This window comes from Camarhynchus parvulus, chromosome 25, assembly GCF_901933205.1.
Source record: "Camarhynchus parvulus chromosome 25, STF_HiC, whole genome shotgun sequence".
Classification (NCBI taxonomy): Eukaryota; Metazoa; Chordata; class Aves; order Passeriformes; family Thraupidae; genus Camarhynchus; species Camarhynchus parvulus.
In genome coordinates, this window is record NC_044595.1 from 1,232,419 (window position 1) to 1,254,237 (window position 21,819).

Consider the following 21,819-nt stretch of genomic DNA (forward strand, 5'->3'; position numbering starts at 1 on the left):
AAGCCTGTTTGCCAAGGGCTTTCTCAAGTGCATCCAAGGGATTTTTGCCAGGAATGCTGGACTAATCCCAAGATAAAACAATGCTTTCTCTAGCTCGGGAGGAGCAGCAGGTTTTTTTTTTAAACATTGTTCTTGTGTGAGGAATATTTCAGCACCAGACTTAGCTCAGGCTGCTGGGCACAAGGCAGGACCTGTGAAAAGCAAATCTCAGGACTCGCCCAGACTCTGATGTCTATGACATCTGTGTTAAACTCACCCGGAAACACTCAGGGAACCATTCGGGTTTTCCAGAACATCCTACCTCAAATGTTCCAGTGTTACCAAGGACTCGAGTACAAGTCCGAGTTCCATCCCCAGAAACACACACACCATTCTGCAGATTTCCACAACCAGAAAGAAAATTCCCTTACTCCATTCCTTCCCACAGGTGGACATACCCCGAGAAGTAATCCAATACAATAGTCTCAATTTATTTGAAATAATTCGGTTTGAAAACTTTTTAATTTAAAATTTACAGCACACATGGGGAGGAAACATGTTTTGTTACAACTAAAAGTTACCAGAAGAGTGCTGCAGGGCTGTTGTCTTTAATTTAACACTGTCATGGCTTTATTCAAAACACAGTTGCACAAAATCAGTTACTCCAAAGTTTCAGGAAAGAGTCGGAGAAGGAACCAAACCACACTATATACAGACTGCCATACAAAGAGCATTAAAATAGGACAAAACCTCTACAAAATATAAAACCCACCCTGACGTATTTGCATGAAAAGACCACCCACCAAGCAAAAAAGTTTCAAAAGTTATCTGGAGGCTCTGAATTCCTCGTTAAAAAACGCTGTTGCTGCATGCCGAGCGGAGGACACGGGACCGGGGATGGTGACACTGGGACAGATTTCTTGGGTTCGTGAGGGGCTCAGGTTCCACGTGGTGGAACTGTGGCTGTTTGGGAAGTGGGAAGTCTGGCCTAGGGAAAGGCTGTCACCCCTCAGAGCTCTGGTCTTGCTTATCCAAACAAGCCCACTACCCACGTTATTTTAATCCATCAAAATAGACTTTTTTTTTTCTTCTTCCATTTAAAACTAATTTTATCTGCATCAGTAACAGACATTTAAGTAAAACCCTGACATGGAGGTGCTCTAACGTACACACTTATAAATAACAAGTTTCAATCTAAGGACAAGAAGCAAAAGGATGGGAAAAAACACTTTTTCTCTCAAAGCTGAGCACGGAGTGAGTGCCTCGCCCAGAGCCTTCAGGACATGACAACCATGCACTGACCCAGCCAGGACTCATCACAAACACAGGACTTGGTTGTGGCTGCAAAGGAAGTTTCACCACAGCTTTTCTAGTGTCTTTAGAGATATCCTTTAAAAAGCACAAAGCCCGAGGAGTCAGTTGTTCCCCAGTGTACCACCAGACTCCGCTTTGAGGCTGGGATGGTTCAGGAGAAACCCGGAGTTAAGGCTCTAGTTAGGGGGGGAATAAAACCACACACACAGGGAGTGAGCGGGGCTTTGCAGAACTTCAACCCTGCATGATCTAAACTCCACCCAAGAGCTGGAGGTCACACTGAAATTCCTAAGGGACACCCCACAGGGAACCAGGTGATGAGGGACTGACTCTCTTAGACCCAGGAATCTCTCTCCTCCCACCTGCAGGCTCTCCCCAGTTTCTGGCAGCCAGGACAGATACAAAAATAAGTCTCTGCAATAAAGCTGTGTGTGATATTTGGTTCAGGACCTATGTGAGACTGATGTCAGGCAGTGTGACACCGCCACTACGCTGTGTGAAACCCAGGTCACGCCTGAAGGAGGAATGCTGGAAGTGAAAATTTGTTTCCAACAGGAAAGGATGATACATTGGGGCAGATTAGGAATTATAAAGGCTGCTAGATAAAAAGCTTCTCTGCACATCCCTCATGCTCTCTCTGCAGCCACTCAATATAAACCCCCAAATATTCCCAACTGTTACACACAAACTGAGTGTTTTACAGCCAGATTTAAACAGTTTAAGAGGTGAAGTGCAGAGAAGGGCCAACTTGGGTTCATTCTTCCCTTCAACAGTTCTAGAAAAGCTGGGGGGTGGAAAACGACACGCTTGGAGGAGTTACCCGTTCACTTCTGCATCAGAAATGCATATTTCATCTATTTTATACATTTTATAGCCATGAGTGGTGCAGAATTCCCAGAATGACAATGCAAGAGCAAAGTGAGTGAAAGTTTAACAAAGATTTCTGGCAAAAAGGTTTAAAACTACACATTAATTGCTTTGTTAATACCTGCAGTGACAATGGACTTGGGGGAAAATTTATGGATTGCAACCCTGTAAGGATCACAATTCTTTCAGTTTGCCAAAATACACTCTTGAAGGAATCTAGTGAATACTCCAAATACTGAACATTGGAGCAAGCAGGAAAACAAAAACATCTTCTGAAACCCACTGAGGCTTTACCCTGGAATACCCAAAATAGAGAGGAGCTTTAAAAAAAAAAAATCACAGGAGTCACCTTTTAAAAAAACTGAAACATGGGTGTCATCTAGTTGGGGGTTTCCAGTTGAATCCATGGAAAACTTGGCCTAGAGTCAACTGATTTAAGAAAGAGTGGGGAATTCACTGTAGAGCACTTTTCAGTTCAGCTTTTTAAGCATAAAAACTTTAAAATCCTGAATGAAAACTCCCAACATTAAACCCATGGGACATGGGGTTGGATTCAGGGCTAACAATGACCAACACAGCAAGATTGTACGAAATTAAAGAGCTCCAAAGAAAAGTCTGGTGGGGGGAATTTGCCAATGGCTTCAGTGATTATAGGGTTGAAAATTGTTCTCTACAGAAGGTTCCCTATGGGCTATCAGAGCTTATCTGGAATGATAAAAGGGGCAGGAATAGTAAAACCACACTTCTGCTATAAAAAGTTAACATAGGATTTCTGTCAGGACATCTATGGTACATGGACATACAGAGCTGCATAATCACTATTGCGTCTTTCTCAACTGGAGAGTCTGGTCCTGCAAATTAATCCTCCTCTTCCTCGCCTTCATCCTCGGGCTCTCGTTTCCTCTTCTCCCCTCGGACACCCTCTGCTAAGGAGAGAGGGGACACACACAGCTCATTATGGTCTGCCCACAGAGAACAGGAGAAGGGAATGGGGAGTGTGTGTGGGGTGCAGGTGTGTTCCTGATGGAACAGCCCAGCCCAGGATCCTGCACAACATCCCTGGGATTTCTGTGCCAAAGAGACAGAACATCCCAGCCCAGGATCCTGCACAAAATCCCTGGGATTTCTGTGACCAAGGGCCAGAAGATCCCAACCCAGGATCCTGCAGAACATCCCTGGATTTTCTATGGCCAAAGGCTGGATTTGGGTGCTGTGCTGTGGAACATCCCAGCCCAGGATCCTGCACAAAATCCCTGGATTTTCTGTGGCAAAGGACCAGAACATCCCAGCCCAGGATTCTGCACAACATCCCTGGGATTTCTGTGGCCAAGGTCCAGAACATCCCTGGGATTTCTGTCCCAAAGAGCCAGAACATCCCTAGGATTTCTGTGCCAAAGAGACAGAACATCCCAGCTAGGATCCTGCAAAACATCCCTGGTTTTTCTGTGCCCAAGGGCTGATCTGGGTGCTGTGCTGTAGAATATCCCTGTTTTTCTGTGCCCAAGGGCTGATCTGGGTGCTGTGCTGTGGAATATCCCTGTTTTTCTGTGCCCAAGGGCTGATCTGGGTGCTGTGCTGTAGAATATCCCTGTTTTTCTGTGCCCAGGGGCTGATCTGGGTGCTGTGCTGTAGAATATCCCTGTTTTTCTGTGCCCAGGGGCTGATCTGGGTGCTGTACTGTAGAATATCCCTGTTTTTCTGTGCCCAGGGGCTGATCTGGGTGGTGTGCTGTGGAATATCCCTGTTTTTCTGTGCCCAAGGGCTGATCTGGGTGCTGTGCTGTGGAATATCCCTGTTTTTCTGTGCCCAGGGGCTGATCTGGGTGGTGTGCTGTGCTCTCTGCTGGTGGGAGCCCGCAGTGCAATGCTGCCCCAGCCAGTCCATTCATTGCCCAGCAGCCACCCCCTGGCCAGTGGATTCATACTAAGGGAAGAATTCACACTGCTCCTTCAGAAATACTGGTTTTGCAAGTGGAAAATCCAGCTCCCAAACCTGCTCCACTGAGCCCAGCATGGGGAGGAGATGGGAGCTCAGCTGGGGAGAAATTCTGGGATTTGTCTTTACAAACACCTGGAATTTTTTTATGAAAAAAAATTATTAAAAAATACTGCAGTAAGCCACTTCTTGCAAACAGAACTTTGTCCCAGAATTGCTTATGGAGAAGCTGGATAAAGGGAAAGCTCCAGCTGCTCCTGGCTGCCAGAGGAGACTCTGGTGCACTTGAGGGATATTTCCAATGTATGTAAATAACAAGATGCACAGCAGAGCCCCACTCCTCTCCACATCAAAGAACAATTTCCAACTGCACAGCAGATAGTGCCTTTCCTTTCAGAAAACTGTTGGTTCTTCCTCACTTTTACTTGATTTTTTGTGTTAGCGTGCATGCCCCAAACCCACAAAGACAATTCTAGAGAATTGATTATTTCAGTCACAACTTCAATCCTTGAGCACTTACCTTCTTCCTCCTCATCACCTCCTTCAACGTAGTCATCATCATCCTCTTCATCCTGTACGAAAATTGGGAGATATTTTTACAATTTCTGTTTATTGAAGTCTTGTTTCCACAATGATCCCAAGCAGAAATCCAGGAATTCCCTGCAATTTCTCCACCAGGGCATCAGTCAGCCCCAGAGGTTCATTTCTTTGATTTTCCCCACTCTTCACTTCTTTAGGTCAGCTCAAAGTTATTGAAAAATTAACTGTGAGAGAGATGCCAGCAGCTCTAGATTGCCTTTGAACCCACAATAAGAGCCTGGAGGAAAAGGTGCATAACTCTGTTAAAACAAGTGAGTTTTTGTCTTAGTTTTTTTTTTGTCTTGTTCTAAAGCTGATAGATGAGGAATGTAAACGAATTAACAATCAGCTCCAGAGAATTCAACAAACCCAAGTCTTGTTTTTATATCCCTCTGCTTGGCGGAATTTTGTACACAGGGGAGTGTGACAAGTCAAAATGGGGAAACAAACCTCTGATAGTGGCCCTTGGAATACTGGGATTAAACCCACTCCACATGAACTCCCTGGCAGGAAGCAAACTCTTATCAAAGAACCAGCAGTGGCTGGGCACAGGATCCCAAATCCCCTTCAATCCCAAATGGGGGGGCTGCTTTGGGGGCACAAACCCCACGCCAAGCACGTTCCCTGCAGGAGGGGAGGACCTGAGCAGGACCCAGGGCTTCACTGCTGTCCTGTAATTTGTGTGATCAGTTTATAGCTACAAGAACTCTACTCATCACCTCCTGAAAGGTGCCTGTTTTCTCTTCTCTGGGAACTGTACCAGAACTGTTTTCTGTAACCACAGAACCCCACAGGAGCTTCTCTTTGCTTCCTGCACTTGGCAGCATTTACAAACTTTACCTGAATTTCTTCTTTCATCAGGTATGAAAGACCAACTTCCTCCTCCTCTTCACCTTCACCCAAATCTGAAGCTCCATCGTCTTCATCATCTTCTTCTTCATATTCTCCTGGAGGCCCAGCTTCATTCTCATCATCATCATCATCTTCATCCCCCTCTGCAGTGAAGAACACAGATAGAAGACCAGAAGTTCAATTCCATTCTCTCCTCTCTGGGTATAGCAGGCTGGGCTGGCCCTAATAGTTTTTCTCCTGAAGGATTTGGGGATTTTAATTTTTTTCTAAATCCAGGCAACACATGGGAAATGACCATGATTGTAACCAAGTTAAATTTTGTCATTTTTTTCTCTAAGAAAGACTCTCAGAGTTTTTCCATCATAAGCTTCAGGCAAAACTTCTGATGTCTGAAGCAGCTACAAATACAAAATCCTGCCAGCCCTAACAGCCCCCCTTAAGGACTGCAACCAAGCTGGGACCAAAAGGAACTAGGTGTGCTTTTGGAACTAAAATCTATATTATACTGAAGCAGGGGCCTGAAACCATTACAAAACCCTGTAAAATTCTAATTTTTTATTCAACACAATGTGCATGTCCCCTCGCTCTGTATCACTCAGTGGCACAAAGAGCTTTACTGCTGGCAACAAGAATATTTGTGTCTTTGCAAAAGTATCTTTAGTCCAATTCTCTTAAGCCCAGGTGGCTTCTGCAGGACTGGAACCTGTTTTTGTTATTATTTATTAACACCAAACACACTCTGGCCTCTGCTCTTCAGGAGCACAAGCAGAATTGCACTTGTGTGCTCAGGAAAACCTTGAACTACATGGAGGTCTTTATTCCAGCATCCCATTCCTGCCCCCAGTTTGTTTCAGGAAGTTACCATCATCATCATCTTCTGAGTCTGGTGCCTCGTTGTCCTCCTGATCAAACCCATCCAGGTATGTGATCTGCTGGAGCAGCTCAAAGATGCTGTCCCTGTAGTCCTCAAGGTTTGTAATCTCACAGTTGAACAGGTCAAGACTCTTCAAATTCTTCAGATTTTGCTGAAAATAAATGAAAATATTTGGGTTTTTTTTTTTTCCCCGTGGTGCTCCCAGATACAGCAGGGTGACAACCCAAGAATAACAGAATTTACTTTATCCTCATCTCATTTCTAGTCAGAATTTTTCTCCCTCTAAGTTCAGCCCAAGTTGCTGGCAGCAGCCAAATCCCCACCAAAGGCACTTGTGTGGAATAACTCCCAACCTCGGGGGCTAGGTTATGTGTGCAGAGCCCAGTTTTGGGCAGAAACCCTGTGGGAATCCATAAAATTAGAGGGTTTTGGTGATAAAACCCCAATCATCCAGAAAAATGGGTGAATGGATCACCACTGGTAGCTCCCTCCTCTGCCCCACTCCTGCCCGTATCACACCTGTGTCTGAATCACTTCACATTTTAATGAAAACTCAGCAGACAAACACACCTTAACCAACAAGCCCAGAGGAATCAGCATCACACATCTTGGCCACTTTTTCTTCAAAGACAAAACAAGCCCAACCATCTCAGATTTGGGACATCCCATCCCATTTTTCAGCAGTGGGGTTCCACATGCTGTCCTATAACCATGGCACTGAGTCTATCAACCGTGATATTTTATCAATCCAACGCAAAAATATTAAGTGCTCTTGATAAAAAATAGTATTTATTACATCTCCCCAGAGCCCCTCCCATTTCATACTCACAAGAGCTTCCACAGTGCCAAGATCTTTGATTTTGTTGCCACTTAGATTTAGATATGTGAGATTAGGACATCTCTCTGCAAGGACCTCCAGGCCTCCAGAAATGACATTGTCGCTCAACTCCAGCTATTGGACAGGAAAAAAAAGGAATTAACAAACAGATTTTCAGCCTCAGAATCAGCTGCATCATTGTTAATTGTTCTCCCTTTAAGAATGTAATCGCTTTTGAAGATTCACTCAAGGTAACAAGCTTTAGCTGTCAAAAAGTTCCTTTAAATTGAGAATTATAAACTGCTGCTTAAATCTCATGGGTTTGGGCACCTCAGTTTTAAGTTACCAGGACTGGAGTTCATTGAGTGACCCAAGAACCTCCTACCAAGGCATAGCTTGACCTTCACAACATCCAAGCAGTTACTGCCCCAAGAACACAGACCAAAAACCAAACCCAGCTCACCATAATTAACTGGAAACACCCAAATAAATTTCAGTTCTTAAAAATACATTTTAGACGCCCACGAAGCACTTTCAGCACCACAGGAGTCCAACCCTGAGTGCTGAAAGGTGCAACCATGGCTCTGCCAGCCCAAAGGTACCCACCTTCCGGAGCTTGCTCAACGTGGGCAGCTTGGCCAGGGATGTCAGCTCAACGTTGGCCATGCTGAGAAACTGGAGCTCCTTAAATGAGTCATTGAGCCCTTCGATCTCCCCGTTGCTGGAGCGGCAGTTATCGAGCACCAACTCTGTCACCTGCAATCAGGCCAGCCAGGCACACGCGGGTGTCACAGCAGCAAATTCACCTGAAACCCACCCCAGGGACTGGGCAGTGCCTGCAGGGTTGGGGCTTCATATCAAATCAGAGCAGATTTCTGCCCTGAAATCGCCAACGTTCACCTAATTTAAAAAATTACGCAGTAATTTCCTGTTCTCTAAGCGTGCATTAAACTTTGCAAAAACGGCCACCTGACCCCAAAACTCCATCGTACAACTCCCCACAGAAGCACTGCAGCCGACCAACTGCTGACTTCTAAGGTCTCATCATTTAACTGTGCATAACCAAACTCATAAAACCAGTTTCTCTCTGAACCTAAAACCTTCTGACTCCAGATTATTTTCCCAGAGGTTCCTAGAGGTTAATGAAGTCCCAAATAAATAATTTCCTTGTGCCCAAGCCACTCAATAATCAATACAGGCCACGTACTTGTAGAAGCAACCACAAGAAGCAGCCAATTAATTTTAAATTATTTTATCTAGAGTGGAACATTCACTTGGCAAAGGACAGGCACAAGGTGACTTCTTTTCCCTGCACACTAACAAAATTTTGGGAGTGCTGCCGACGCCTAGCACCACGAGGCCAGCTTCCCACTATTACTTAATTTTTTCATTAAAAGACGCCCATTATTCCATACAGACACCAAATTTCAAGCCAAGCTGCCGGGAGGAGAGGGAGGTTCCCAGCTTCATCCCCAGCTGGCAGCGCGACGAGGCCTCTCCGAGTACCTGCCACCCGCAAACACGGCTGGATGCGTTAAACCAACACTTTCGGGCTGTTTTTTCCCCCCAAAAAACCCACGTGCGCCGGGTCAGGCAAAGCGAAAGTCTCAGGACTTTACTCTTGGGGCGAACCGGGCGGGGATTTCCTTGGGGCCAAGCGGGGAGCGATGCTCGGGAGCCCCGGGAGGCGGCGGGGGCAGCGCGGGGCCCGCCGCGCACGTGCGCTCCCGCCTCGCCAGCGGCTCGGGGCTTTTTTTTTTTAATATTTTTGGGGTTTTTTGGCTCTTTCCTAAGAAATAGAAAGTTGGAAGCGCGGGGAGGGGGAAGCGGGACGGGTATGGGGACCCCCCACGGGGCGGCGGGCGCGGGAAAGAACGTTAATTATACTAATTAAAGGCGCCGGGATGAGCGACGGGCCGCGGCCGGGGCCGCCGCCGTGACCTGTTTACTGCGGCCGGGAGAAGCGGCGGATTAACGTCGGGGGAAGCCGAGGCCGCCGCGCCCCCCGGGAACTTCGGGGCACCCCGGGAGAGGAGGCGGAGGGGGAATGAGGGGGGGCCGCGGGTCCCGGGGCCGCGCCGGAAGCGCCGCCCGCGCCCCGCCGGGCCCTGCGCCACGGCTGACCCAGATTCGGCAGCGGTGCCGCCGGGCCTGCGCGGCCCGAGGCGGCAGCGACGGCCCCACGGGGCGGGGGAGCGCGCCCCACCGGCCCCGCCGCCCCTCACCTTCTCGGGGGCCCGGTTCCGCAACTCCAGGTTGATGCGCTTCTTCATCTCCATTGCCCCCCCTTCCGCGGTTCCGCACTGGCGAGGGAGGGTGGCCGAGAGCGGCCGCGAGGGTCGCTGCGGCTGCGGCGGGCGCCGGGAGCGCGCCGGGAGTGGGTCGGGGTCGCCGGGGCCGCCCCGGCCGCGCCGCTCCGCAGCAGCTCCGGCACCGTCAATGGCCGCCCGCACACTGCGCCTCCATGACACGGCGCATGGCGCCCCCCCGGCCACGCCCCGCCCCGGGGCGGGGCTTCCCCGCGCCGCGCCGCCATTGGCGCGGTGGACGCCGCGCTATTGGTAGAGCGCGCTGCCCGTCAGGACGCGCGGGGGCGGGGTTTGTGCTCGCGCGCGGGGGCCGGCGGGTGCGCGCGCTCTGAGCGGGAGGGGCGGGGCCAGGGGTGGTCCTAAGGGGGCGGGGCGAGGGCCGCGGCTCTGGGGTGGGCGGGGGTGGGGGCCCCGACTCTGAGGGGGTCGGGGCTCTGAGGGGTGGGCGGGGGTCGGGGGTCACGGTTCTGTGGGGGCTGCACCGAGCTGGGGGTCGAGATTCTCAGGGGGTCACGGCTCTGAGGGGATTGCGGCTCTGAGGGAGTCGAGGTTCTGAGGGGGTCGCGGCCCTGGGCTGGGCGGGAGTCGGGGGTCGCGGCTGTGAGGGGGCTGCAGCTCTGAAAGGCTCGCGACTCTGAGAGGGTCGCGGCTCTGAGGGGGTCTCAGATCTGAGGGGGTCGCGGCTTTGAGGGGATCGCAGCTCTGGGGTGGGCGGGGGTCGGGGGTCGTGGCTCTGAGGGGGCCGCACCGAGCTCGGGGCCGAGGTTCTGAGGGAGCCGCGGCTCTGGGGTAGGAGGGGGTCGCGGCTCTGTGGGGGCCGCATCGGGCTGGGGGTCGAGATTCTGAGGGGGTCGCTGCCGCTGCGGGGTCGGGCCGGAGGTCGCGGCTTTGGGGCGGGCGGGGATCGCGGCCTCGGGAAGGGTCTGCCCGAGGGGCCGCCCCTGGAGCTCCGTGTTCCGCGGGGGGCCCTGGGACGGTTCGCACTCCCGGTCCTGTGCGGACGGGACCCTGCGGGGTTTGGCGCATCCCCTCGCACAGCCGGTGTCACGAGTGGGCTCCGGGGTCTCACTCACCATAGGGTACTGCGGCTTTTGCGTATTTGTGTTATTTTTGGTTAATTTGTGCGACGGCAGCGCTGCCAACGCATCAGGGAGGAGAGGCAGGTTCACACATCTGGGGAATAGCGCAATTCCTAAAATCTGAGCTGCTCAAGGGGGATATATGAGGCTCATATCCCACTTTGTGTGGATACGTGGGATTTGTATTCCCCTCGGGTTGCATATATGGGATTTATAACCCCCTTGGGGTGGATAGATGGGATTTATATTTCCCTCTAGTTGGATAGATGTAATTTAGATCTCCCCAGGTGAATAGACAGGATTTATATCCCTATGGAAATTCTTTTCCTATTTAAAATTAATAATTAATGAATGTTTCTCTATTGAAGCTTTTCTCCTGGAAAATGATCCTTGAAAAGAGCCTGTGAGCCACTGATATCCCTCATGCCAAGGCGGGACAATTGTGGGACAAGCAGTTCTAAATATTTACATGTTGACTCTTTTAACTTTGCAGACACAAATAACCGGAAACATTTTGGCAGTATGGTGACAGAATTAAAAAAAAAAAAAAAGCAAAAACCAACAACCCAACATGGGAATCTCAGGTTTGTTCCAGCTTTCTGTAAACTCCATGGAGAAAATATTTCCCCGGGATGGTTTGATAAGGAGTTGTTGGAAAACACCAGAGACCTAGAGAGCCTTCTGCTTGCTTCCTACCAGGAGGTAAATGGGAAAGGTTCTCACAACTGCAGGGAAAATCCTCTTTGTGTTAAAGCTGCTTATCCCAGGGGTTTGCCAGGAGAGCTGGGTGGCTGCTCATGGAGAGTGGCCATGGAGCCACCACCCTCTGAGTGGGCAGAAAAGGGTAAAGCTAGGAAAGGAACTTGTGAAAGAGCCAGGAGGATGGTGTCATTTTGGGAGGTTTGGGTGAATATTTCCAGTTTTGGGAGCAGAGAGAGTATGTCCAGCTGTCCATCCATGGTGTGTTTGGACATTGCTGTCCCAAAACACTGCTGGAAGGTGAGGGTTTGGTTTGAGGATTTGCTCTGGGAGTGATTCAATTTATAGTTAGGTCAGGTTACAACAAACTGCTTTATTTTCTGTATCTGCATTAGAGGGATGGTTTGTAGAAATAAACTCATAACCTTCATCCACACCTTTTATTTTCCTTTAATTGCTTTTTACTTCACTCCAGGGTTGGAAATCTCAGTGCTGTGTGATCCTGAATCATTTTCCGGGGCGTTCTTGGCTTTTCTCAATCCACCTTCATGGCAGCACAGAGCCAGGAGGTGGCACTGCCAGGCAGCGCATCCGGTCTCGCTCGGAACCCGCTTCGAGCCTTTGTAGGAAACAAAACTTTTCTTCTTTCCAAGCCTGGGGGCCTGGATATCCTGGGAATGCTGGGCTGCCCCGCTGCTCCGAGGTGGGCGGGATGGATGGGTCGTACCTGCCCTGGCGGCTCGGGAGATTCCCCCGGGATGTGGGAGGTGTCAGGAGGGATCCGTGGGCTCTGGGGATTTGTGACCACCACGAGTCTCCTGTTGGCTTGACTCAACATCCCTTGACTCAACCTCTTTTGTCCTGGGTACACCTGGGCCGGTTTTCCATCTCTCTTTCCTGTTAACTCTCCCAAGGAGAAGCAACATAGGCGCCGAGTGTGGGATTGCGCTTTTTTCTTCCCCAAAAAGGAATTTAACTCTGATTTCCTGACCAAAACCATCCATTTCTGTGATGGTTTGCTCTCCATGGCAGGGTTGGGGTGGTAGGAGGTTTTCTGGTCCATCTTCTCCCAGATATTGTGGGTGTTTCTGGAAAATAAGCAGTTCTGGAAGAAACAAAGTTGGAAGCTCCTGGCTGGGTTTAGAGGCTCGAGAAGATCCTTTTGATGGGACAAGCACTGCACACATTGTTTGCATTTGTTATTCCAGTTCTGGATTATTTACCATGAGAGACCGTGCACCAGGTGTTGGGGATTTTATTGGCAGAAGTTCTTATTTACATCAGAATCCAAGGAAACAGGAAAGGACTGAAGGGTTGCTGAGTTGCTCTCACCAAAACCTTCAGACAAAAAATCTCAGCAGTTCTGGAACAGAGACAACACCTCGTGGAGAGGATTTCATCATCAACACCTGACAATGTCCTGGTCACCATCCCAGCCACAAAGCCTGGAACGAGGGAAAAAGGTGAGCAGAGTGTGGTGGGACAGGGCTTGGAGTGTTCCTGGGATGTTGGAGAGCTCCAGTGGGGAAAGCTTGGCCAGGTGGGATGGAGCTTTGGAGGAACCTGGGCAGGAAGGTGGAACCAGCTGGTCTGTGAGGTTCATCCCAGCCCAAACCATCCCAGGGTTTTATGGAACAGGATGTTTGGCTGGAGGTGCCTGGTTGCTCACAGCAGTGAAGGTCCCACTGAATACCAAGGTCATTGGGAAAACGCCCTGGAAAGCCTCTCCAGGCCATCACTGGGGTCACAGCTGGACAGGCTGTTATCTGCCTGGAAGGGCTTCTTATCTTCCCATTGTTCTGGAAAGTTGCTGCTTCAGAAAGAATTGGATTTCCCTGGGTAAAGGACACACTTTGAGTGAGTGTTGAAATCCCAGAGTACCTTTGGAGGAGGAGTCTGGGGGTCATAGCAGGAGACCCAGGAAGCTGAGGAGGATGATGAGGGTGAGGTGGCCCTGCAGGGATGATCCCAATGACTCCTGAAAATCCTGGTGAGCCAAGGAAAAGAAATCAGTCAGAAAGCCCTATGTGCTAAAAGCCTGTGGCAGAGCTCCTGAGCTGACAGCACCCACCTGAGTGTCCTTAGCATCCCCTGGAGCATTTGTGTCTGGTAATCCTGAAACCTCAGTGGTGGCATTCCATTCTGGAAAAAGCTGCTCATAATCCATGTCTCCAGTGATGTTTGTCTGCATGTGGAGAAAAAGAAATAACCTGGTGTGTCACAGCACAGGATTAACCCCTAGAGATGAGAGAGATCCCTCCTTGGGATGGTTTGCTGCTATTTAATTGGGAAAACAAGGAATTTCCCATTGTTTTGTGCAAACTGGAGAAATAAATCCCAACTCAAACAATCCCATGATGGCTGTTCATGGACACTCTACTCCAACTCACTTCATTTGTTCTGTGGTCTAAAAATCAGCAGGTTTAATCCATTTATTCATCCGAGATTTGGGTGAGGAAAATCTGTTTTTCAGGGGAATACCAACTCACCTCGTATGAATCAAACTCGTACACGTACGTGGCAGGGGTTGCTGTGGTGTTGTCATAGTAATAATCTTCTGTGGAATAATAGTAATTACCTGGAATGGAAACAGCTCCAGGTGAGGTGGCACTATGGGGACTGGGGACTCCTGTCCAGCATGGGGTGGGATGAGTCCCTCCCTCATGTCCTGGGTTGTGATCACCCAGCTTTTCCCCCTTGTGTAACTCAAATTAATCTGGATAACTCAGATAAATCCCTTCCCAGCCCTGGTTATCCCAACTCTCTCCTGTGGTTTGTGGAAAATGGTAAAAATGCTTTAAAAAAAAAAAAAAAGGCATTTCTCACTTAAATGAGTCATGTATTCAAATAAATCCGGTGCGATCTCCTCCTCATCTTCAACCTCCGCCTTCCCTGAAAGCAAAGGAACAACCAAGGGATCACCACGAGGTTGAGCTGTGGGGTCATGAGAAGCTTCATTGATTTATCTGTGCTTTGGGCAAAACTCCTTTCCTGTGGGACTGATGGATTTACAACCTGACCCACAATTAGATCCCAACTAAAGGTGTGGGAGGTCCGAGCAGAGTTAAGGTTTTTCTTAATTTTTGGATGTGGATGTGGTGGAAATGAGAGATGCAGTGGTGGGAATGGAGCCTCTGGCTGTGCTCCAGACCCAGAGCTGGTCTGGATCTCCCCTGGGATGAGCCTCTCCTCCAGGATCCAGCTGCTCCCCTGGGCTGAGCCTCTCCTCCAGGATCCAGCTGCTCCCCTGGGCTGAGCCTCTCCTCCAGGATCCAGCTGCTCCAGTGCCTTTGCCTGCAAGGGCTCACAAGGGACCCTGATGTTTTCTCAGGGCTGAGCCACTATAAATAAATTCCGACCCATGTGACATTGTCACAGTTGGAGGGAGTGGCTCGTTCCCTATTCCAAACATAAGGTTCCGTGTGTTTTCTTGGGTTTTGGGAGGATTTTTTTAAAGCAAATTAATTGGGAATATTAATGTTGTAATAGTCACAGATTCATTATGATACTAATGAGAATGGCAGGTATGGAATAATAAGATATTTTTATAGTTTGACATTCATTTGTAGTCACAAATAAGATCATTATAATATTGTCATTACAAGTTACACCATCAATAGCTGGAGGGATGCTGTCAGTCATGCCCAGGGCCAGCTGTAGCTCCAGGTCCCTCTCCAAACCCTCCCACTTCTTCCTCTCATATCCCTGACTTTCTCAGCGCTGGCAAAGCCTTGGGGGGAAGCCTAGATCCCAAAATCTACATTTCCCAAATCCTCATTAGGGAATTCTCTGAAAACACTGCCTGAGGCTGAACATTCCGGGCTGGGATTGGAGATCTGCAGGAGGGACACAGCACAGCCCCACACCTCGACCTCTCCCACTCCACCCTGAGCTTTTGGGGAAATTTGGGCTGATATTGGGACCTGCCCCCCATCCTGCTCCTTCCCACGCTCCTTTGGCAGTGCTCCAGCAGCGTTGAGCTCTGGGGGAGCTTTCCCAGAAAGTCACTCCTTATTTACACTGCAGCCCCACTAAGAATAACAGAGAATAAAAGAGCTTCCAGCTGGGAATCCCCTCGCTGATGTTTCATGCTTAAATCTGTTCCTTCGGTGAAGAGAAGGAGAAAACTCAAAAGAAAGAGGAAGAGCTGCAGTTTCCAGTTCCCCTCAGCTGGTGCTGCTCTGAATCTCACCTTCCCAGAGATGGGGGAATATCGTGCTCATCCCTAAGCAGCTCCAGATTGGGGTTTTCCTCCCTCAATACCCCGATTCTGCTCTTCCCCATTTCAAAGTGCCCACAGAACTCTCAGGAAATCCTGTTGGGTTTTTTTCTCTGTGTCTCCTAATAGCTCCCAGCTGGAGTTTGCAAATGATTTGAACACAATGTGGGAAACGTTCACTATCCCACTGTTCTCCAAGCAGAGGTTTTATGAAACTTGCAGTAATTTACATCGTGTATTCCCTCTGGTTTTTTTCCCTTTCTCCAAGAAAATCCCCCCAAGATCTTTCAGCCTCCAGATTCCTCCCCCCTCAACTGCCCCGCAGCATCCCAGAAGTGTGAGATAATAACAATATATTATTAATAACATAATCAAATAATCAAAGCAGCGAGCTAACAATCAAATTGCCCTTAGAAAAACCTGGAAAAAACTCGTGGGATTGGTTTACCCGGCAAGGACTGAAGGACCAGGAGCACCGCGATGCAGAAGTTCATCGTTCTCCGCTGGGTGTCGGCTGCCGGAGCGGCTCCGCTCCTGCTCCGCGGGACTTTCGGTCCCCGAGAAAGCAGGAAATGACTCGGGGGGGGTTGAGCCGAGCAAAGCTCCTCGGTAGCGGGGGAGGGAGCCCGGGTTGTGCCCAAAACACCTCCTCGGTAGCGGGGGAGGGAGCCCGGGTTGTGCCGAGCAGCCCCGGGCTGAGCGGGAACCGTGCGGTGGAAGTTTCCCAGTTTCCCGTTGCAGAGGCGTTTTCGGACGGCTGAATTGCAAATCTTGGGAAGTTTTCCCCTAGGGAGGGTCAGTGCCGCTGGATGAGTTCTCATATGGAGAGAGGATGGTTTTGATTATGTTCTAACGGAGCAAAGCAGAGCTATAAATAGCGAATTCTTCAGGGAGAGAAGGCAGAGATGCTGACTGGGAGCCAGAGTGACTCCCGACTTCCCGTAAGATCTTGGGGGATTTTTGTTTTGTCTTGGCTTCATTTCCCCTTCCCGCGCCTCAGTTTCCTCATCAGGAGGAAGAAACATGAACGGTCGTAGATTTATTTTATTTTATAGTGGGCAAAAACACCCTGGGGAGAAGGTGATAGCAGAGCTCCTGCGAGAAGTGGGCGGGATCCAGGTGGAAATGGGTGCAGAACAGAGGAGGAAGGAAAAGGGAAGCGAAAGAGGCAGAGCTGTAAAATCAATATTTCTGTGACTTTTAAAGAGGAAGGTTAGAAAGCCAGGAAAGAGCAAGATGAGTCTTGCATAGTACAGGAGGAGCTCTTGTTTGGGTGCAGGGCCATGGAGTCATGGAAGGGGTTGGGAGTGGCCTCAAAGCTCCTCTCACCTCTTGTTGATTTTAAACCAAAGATTTCTGGAGATTTTAAGGATTCTAATCAATTTTAAGCCCAAATTCCCCAAAGCAGACTTTTTTTCCTACCAAGAGTGGACCAAATTTAAGAATTTTTCCAGCACATCCCAAATCTGGTTCTGAGCCTCCCTGTGCTTTGCAGAAGGAGCTTCCCCCATCTGTAGGGAGATGTTTGGCAAAGGGTTAAATGCCCAGGAATGCTGAGCAGGAAGCGAATCTCTTCAAATCCTCCTCTCCACAAGACCCTCCTCTCCCTCCTCCTCAAGAATAACAACGAAACTCAAAAAATCCCAACCCAAGCAGAAATCTGAACTCGTTGTGAAGAATCCCAGCAGGGCTGGGGCCAGCAGCTCAGCCAGGAGGCACTGGGGGAGCAGGGAAGGGTTAAAATATCCCGGGATTAAAGGAATGGGGAGGGAAGGGGCGAGGAAGACCCCTGAGGATGGTTCTGCCTTATCAGATGGGGTTGAATGGACAAACCCTTGGCGTGGGAGCTGAATTCAGCGGGATTTGTTGGCTCAGGGCTGGGAATGACTCCAGAACTGGCTAAGACTTGCAAAACTTGGGAAAACTTGGAGAATCCATTTAAAGAAAGGGACCTGGATAAAACGTGCCATAAGGTACCAAAGGGGGAAACAGCTGCTCTTCCCTGGCTGGGACCAGCTGGAACTTCCAGCAGCATCCTGCATCCCAGGTGCAGCTCTGGAATTGTGTTTCTGGATGGAAAAGGAAACTGTTCTATTTTTCTTCTGTTTTTTGTGGTTTTTTTTTCTTTTTGTTTTTTTCTTTTTGCCTTTTTTCTTACTGATTTTTCACATCTGGCAAACACAGAACAAACCCATTACAGCCACAGAAAGGAGGCAGACCAAGGGCTTTTCCATCTCCCATCCCAAAACCTCGTTTCCTATTCTCCCAAATCCCTATTTTGCTTTATATTTCTACTTTTATGTCTTTATTTTTTAATCATTAATTTTTTTTTTGCCCAAAATTCAACACAACAACAGAGCATCAAGGGAGGCACAACTTTCCTGAGGGAAAACTCGACATGTGAACCAAACCAGAGGGAAAAAGGAAGGAAAAGGAGAAAAAATAAAGGAAGGAGGAGGCTCCTGGTTCTTGGTGTGCTGAGGGGGCTGCATCCCAGGGATGCTCTGAGCACCCAGAGCCTGGTGCTGTGTGGGGGGTCAATCCAAGGAGGAAGGTGCAGCTGAAGCCAGCAGGGCTCGGATGTGCTGTGTCATTTCCCAGCTTTAATAGGCGGAAGCAAAACAAGGAGGGAAATTAATCCAAGGCAGGCAGCGACTCTGATTCTTCCCTGAACAATGCCTCGTGCCCAGGAGATGGCATTCGCAGGATTCCTGCGGAAGAGGCTGCAGGGGACATTGTTTGGAGTTTTCCTCGTAGGAGATGTGAAGATGGATGAAAAATCTTCATTTTCAGTGCCCAGCGCTCCCTGTGGCACCGTCAGTCCAGAGGGAGGTGGAATAATCTGGAGGGAGGGGCTTTGGAGCCGTCCGGGCTGTTCTTGCTGGCTGATGGAATTTTTTAGTCTAAATAAAGTTTTCCTGCTCTTCCCAGCTCCTCTGTAAACAGCAGCAGCGTGGGCGTGGGGAACAGAATCGGGATGGGAGAGGTGAGGGGCTTGGAATGGAGAAAAAATGTAAAGAGAGAGGAGAGAGGGGAAGAGAAGAGAAGAGAAGAGAAGAGAAGAGAAGAGAAGAGAAGAGAAGAGAAGAGAAGAGAAGAGAAGAGAAGAGAAGAGAAGAGAAGAGAAGAGAAGAGAAGAGAAGAGAAGAGAAGAGAAGAGAAGAGAAGAGAACCTGGGGACAGGTGGCCCTGCAGACAGATGACCTTGCAGGTGACCCTGTGCACAGGTGACCCTGCGGACAGGTGACTCCGGGCCCAGGCCGTGCCAGGTGTCCCCAGGTGTCCCCCGTGTCCCGAGTGTCCCCCCCCTGTCCCAGACTGGTCCTACCCCCCCATGGCCATGGCGGTTCCTCCGGGCCGCCAGGGGGCGCTGTTGGTGCCGCCATGGCCGCCGCGGTGCTGCTGGGCTGCGCCGCCATCGCGCTCGGGCCCGCGGCCGCGCTCGTGCTGCTCACGGTGGCGGCGGAGCCGCTGCTCCTCATCGTGCTGCTGGCGGGGTGAGCGGGAACGGGGGCTGAGGGGGCCGTGGCGGGCTCTGCGAGGCCCTTGGGGGTGCTCTGGGACGGCTCCGGGGGACACCGGGGATCGCCGGGGCGCTGCTGGTGCCGGGGACGGCTGAGGGAGCTGTGGCGGAGTGAGGAGCCCTGAGGCGCGGGGGCAGCTCAGGAGCGATTGGGAGCAGCGCTGAGGCCGCTGCGGGTCCCGGTACGGGGCGGCTCGGCCTGGTGCCGGTGCCCGCGGTGCCACCCCGGTGTCCCGTTTGTCCTCAGGGCGTTTTTCTGGCTGCTGGCGCTGCTGGCGGCCTCGCTGCTCTGGTCCGTGTGGGTGCAGCTCAGCGGGCGGGAGGACGCGGCGCTGCTGCCGCTCGGAGCCGCCGCCGCTGTGCTGCTGCAGGAGCTCTGCCGCTTCGCCTGCTTCAAAATGCTCAAGTAAGAGCCCGCCCGGGGGCTGTGCCGGGGGCTGGGCTGTCCCAGGGCTTGGGGAAGCCAGAGCAGATTTGGGGCTCTGTGTCCCGAGGAACCCCACAAAGCGTTTTCCTTGTTAAACCCCGGGAACGAGCGGAGCTTCTCCTCTCACCGCGGTTTCCCCTGGGATGGGGCTCACGTTCTCCCTGGGATGACGCTCATGTTCTCCTGGGATGGGGCTCACAGTCTCCCTGGAATGGGGTTCACGCTGTCTGGGATGAGGCTCACGCTCTCTCTCAAATGGGGCTCACCCTCTTGGAAGGGGCTCACACTCCCTGGGATGGGGCTTATGCTCTCCGGGATGGGGCTCATGTTCTCCCTTCCCCTCTCCTTGTGATGGGGCTCACACTCTCCCTTCCCTTCTCTTTGGGCTGGGGCTCACGCTCTCCTTGGGATGGGGCTTGTGATCTCCCTTCCCCTCTCCCTGGGATGGGGTTCCCGAACTCCCTGGGATGGGGCTCACCCTCTCCCTTCCCCTCCCCCTGGATTGGAGCTCACTCTCCCCCTGGATTGGAGCTCACTCTTCCCCTGGATTGGAGCTCTCTCTCCCCCTGGATTGGAGCTCACTCTCTCCCTGGATTGGAGCTCACTCTCCCCTGGGATGGAGCTCACTCTCCCCTGGGTTGGAGCTCACTCTCTCCCTGGGTTGGAGCTCACTCTCCCCTGGATTGGAGCTCACTCTCCCCCTGGATTGAAGCTCACTCTCCCCCTGGATTGGAGCTCACTCTCCCCCTGGATTGGAGCTCACTCTCCCCCTGGGATGGAGCTCACTCTCTCCCTGGGATGGAGCTCACTCTCTGTCTCTCTGGCGGGGCAGGAAGGCCGATGCAGGGCTGGCGTCCCTCAGCAAGGACGGGCGCTCCCCGCTCTCCCTGCGGCGCACGGCTTACGGTGAGCAGAGCCCCGGGTGCTGCATCCCGCTCTCCTGCCGTTCCCTGAGCCCTCCGGGGCTGTGCAGGCTCCCCTGACCCCGGCTCCCCCGCAGTGTCTGGGCTCTCCTTTGGCACCATCAGTGGCCTCTTCTCCATCACCAACATCCTGGCGGACTCTGCGGGGCCGGGCACCGTCGGGATCCACGGGGACTCCCCGTACTTCTTCATCACCTCTGGTGAGGCCAGGGCCGTGGCACAGAGGAAGAGGAGGAGGAGGAGGAAGGCTCTGAGACTCTGTGTCTCTCCCCACAGCCTTCCTCACCATGGCCCTGGTGCTGCTCCACACCTTTTGGGGCATCATCTTCTTCGACGCCTGTGAGCGGCGCCGCGCCGGGGGCCTGGGGCTGGTGGTGGGCAGCCACATGCTCACCTCGGGGCTGGTGAGTCCTGGGGGGCACAGGAACCCCCACCCACCCCCCTCACTCCCTGCCTGGGGCTGTGGGGTGAGTTATACCAGGCTGGAGGTCAGTGAAGGATTTGGGGGCTGTGTGGGGGATTTGGGGGCACACAGGTTTCCACAGGGCTGGGCACTCCTTTTGCTGCCCTTGGAGCATTCAGGAAGGTGTGAGCTGCCTCTCTGTGTCCCCAGACATTCCTGAACCCGTGGTACGAGGCCAGCCTGGGCCCCATCTTCATCCTCACGCTCTGCACTGGCCTCTGGGCCTTCAGCACCGCTGGTGGCTCCTTCCACAACGTCCTCAAGTGCCTCTCATGTAAGGGGGAGTGGGTAGGGTGTCACTTTGGGGGCTGGGGGGGGATCAGAGCTGCTGGGATGGGGGTGGATGAGTCTTGTTGAATGGGGGCTGCCACAAACCCCTAAATCACCCCCAAATTCACAAATGCCCCTTTTCCCCCAGGTAAGCAGGAGCCTGAGGGCCAGGCCATGCTCTACTCGGCGCTGCAGGTGCCTCCTGAGGGGTGAGGGAGCCGTGGCCCCAGAGCCAGACACTCCTGTGAAAGCCTTCACCCCTCCTGCTCCGGGGGAATTTGTGTCTGCCCAGTTCCTGGGGGCCTTTGGGGTCTGACTGGTGCTCCCAGGGCGTTTTGGGGTCTGACCACCACCCTCTTCCCTTTGTTCCCAGATTCTCTTTAACAGCTTTCCCTCAGTTTGAGCCTCTGGGGAAGGCCAGGGTGGGCCAGATGCCCTGGGGGAAATCAGGGCAGGACCCCCCATTTCCCTGTGTTTGTCACCCTGGGGGGGTCCCCACCCCTGGTGATGCTCTGGGGCTGGGGGACACCGGGGCTGGGATGCTCTGCCCTTCTCACCCCTGTTCAGCTCCCAGGGGGGTAAGTTATCTTTTTTTTGATGAAGAGTAAAACCGTTTTCAAAAACACGGGACACTGTGGCTGCTGGGGAGAAGGGGAGGGGAGAGAGGGGTCACTCCCCCCATTATTCTCT

At 51.6% G+C, this 21,819-nt stretch overlaps 3 protein-coding genes across 4 annotated transcripts; 1 reads left to right on the top strand and 2 right to left on the bottom strand.

The window, feature by feature from the left end:
- Positions 1 to 449: 449 nt before the first annotated feature.
- On the bottom strand, positions 450 to 9,721 carry ANP32E (acidic nuclear phosphoprotein 32 family member E). 2 transcript variants are annotated; one of them, XM_030965305.1, is made up of 7 exons: positions 9,443 to 9,721; positions 7,824 to 7,973; positions 7,230 to 7,352; positions 6,389 to 6,551; positions 5,515 to 5,669; positions 4,616 to 4,667; positions 450 to 3,083 (listed from the first exon to the last, which is right to left on the bottom strand). In XM_030965305.1, the coding sequence occupies exons 1-7, from the start codon at positions 9,494 to 9,496 to the stop codon at positions 3,019 to 3,021; spliced, it is 762 nt and encodes a 253-aa protein (XP_030821165.1). In that variant the 5' UTR covers positions 9,497 to 9,721; the 3' UTR covers positions 450 to 3,018. The 2 variants fall into 2 exon arrangements, with proteins under 2 accessions (XP_030821165.1, XP_030821164.1); XM_030965304.1 differs by having other exon boundaries at positions 450 to 3,086.
- A 1,842-nt stretch (positions 9,722 to 11,563) lies between these two features.
- LOC115913342 lies at positions 11,564 to 16,619 on the bottom strand. Its single transcript, XM_030965322.1, has 5 exons — positions 15,972 to 16,619; positions 14,131 to 14,196; positions 13,794 to 13,882; positions 13,376 to 13,489; positions 11,564 to 13,291 (listed from the first exon to the last, which is right to left on the bottom strand). The coding sequence occupies exons 1-5, from the start codon at positions 16,342 to 16,344 to the stop codon at positions 13,208 to 13,210; spliced, it is 726 nt and encodes a 241-aa protein (XP_030821182.1). The 5' UTR covers positions 16,345 to 16,619; the 3' UTR covers positions 11,564 to 13,207.
- A 2,287-nt stretch (positions 16,620 to 18,906) lies between these two features.
- Positions 18,907 to 21,752, top strand: APH1A (aph-1 homolog A, gamma-secretase subunit). Its single transcript, XM_030965358.1, has 7 exons — positions 18,907 to 19,020; positions 19,294 to 19,452; positions 20,306 to 20,379; positions 20,474 to 20,596; positions 20,673 to 20,800; positions 21,010 to 21,133; positions 21,278 to 21,752. The coding sequence occupies exons 1-7, from the start codon at positions 18,908 to 18,910 to the stop codon at positions 21,340 to 21,342; spliced, it is 786 nt and encodes a 261-aa protein (XP_030821218.1). The 5' UTR covers position 18,907; the 3' UTR covers positions 21,343 to 21,752.
- Positions 21,753 to 21,819: the final 67 nt, after the last annotated feature.

Bases quoted from the DNA above. Each gene is read 5' to 3' on its own strand.
- APH1A (XM_030965358.1), top strand. From the start codon at position 18,908: ATGGCCGCCGCGGTGCTGCTGGGCTGCGCCGCCATCGCGCTCGGGCCC. The intron at 19,021-19,293 runs GTGAGCGGGAAC...GTTTGTCCTCAG, and splicing joins CTCATCGTGCTGCTGGCGGG to GGCGTTTTTCTGGCTGCTGG. The intron at 20,380-20,473 runs GTGAGCAGAGCC...GCTCCCCCGCAG, and splicing joins CCTGCGGCGCACGGCTTACG to TGTCTGGGCTCTCCTTTGGC.
- ANP32E (XM_030965304.1), bottom strand. From the start codon at position 9,496: ATGGAGATGAAGAAGCGCATCAACCTGGAGTTGCGGAACCGGGCCCCC. The intron at 7,353-7,823 runs GTGGGTACCTTT...CCTGTCCAATAG, and splicing joins CGTTGAGCAAGCTCCGGAAG to CTGGAGTTGAGCGACAATGT. The intron at 6,552-7,229 runs GTGAGTATGAAA...ATTTATTTTCAG, and splicing joins TTGGCACTGTGGAAGCTCTT to CAAAATCTGAAGAATTTGAA.
- LOC115913342 (XM_030965322.1), bottom strand. From the start codon at position 16,344: ATGAGAACTCATCCAGCGGCACTGACCCTCCCTAGGGGAAAACTTCCC. The intron at 14,197-15,971 runs GTAAACCAATCC...CTTTGCTTTCAG, and splicing joins GGTCCTTCAGTCCTTGCCGG to GGAAGGCGGAGGTTGAAGAT. The intron at 13,292-13,375 runs GTGGGTGCTGTC...TTGGCTCACCAG, and splicing joins GGGATGCTAAGGACACTCAG to GATTTTCAGGAGTCATTGGG.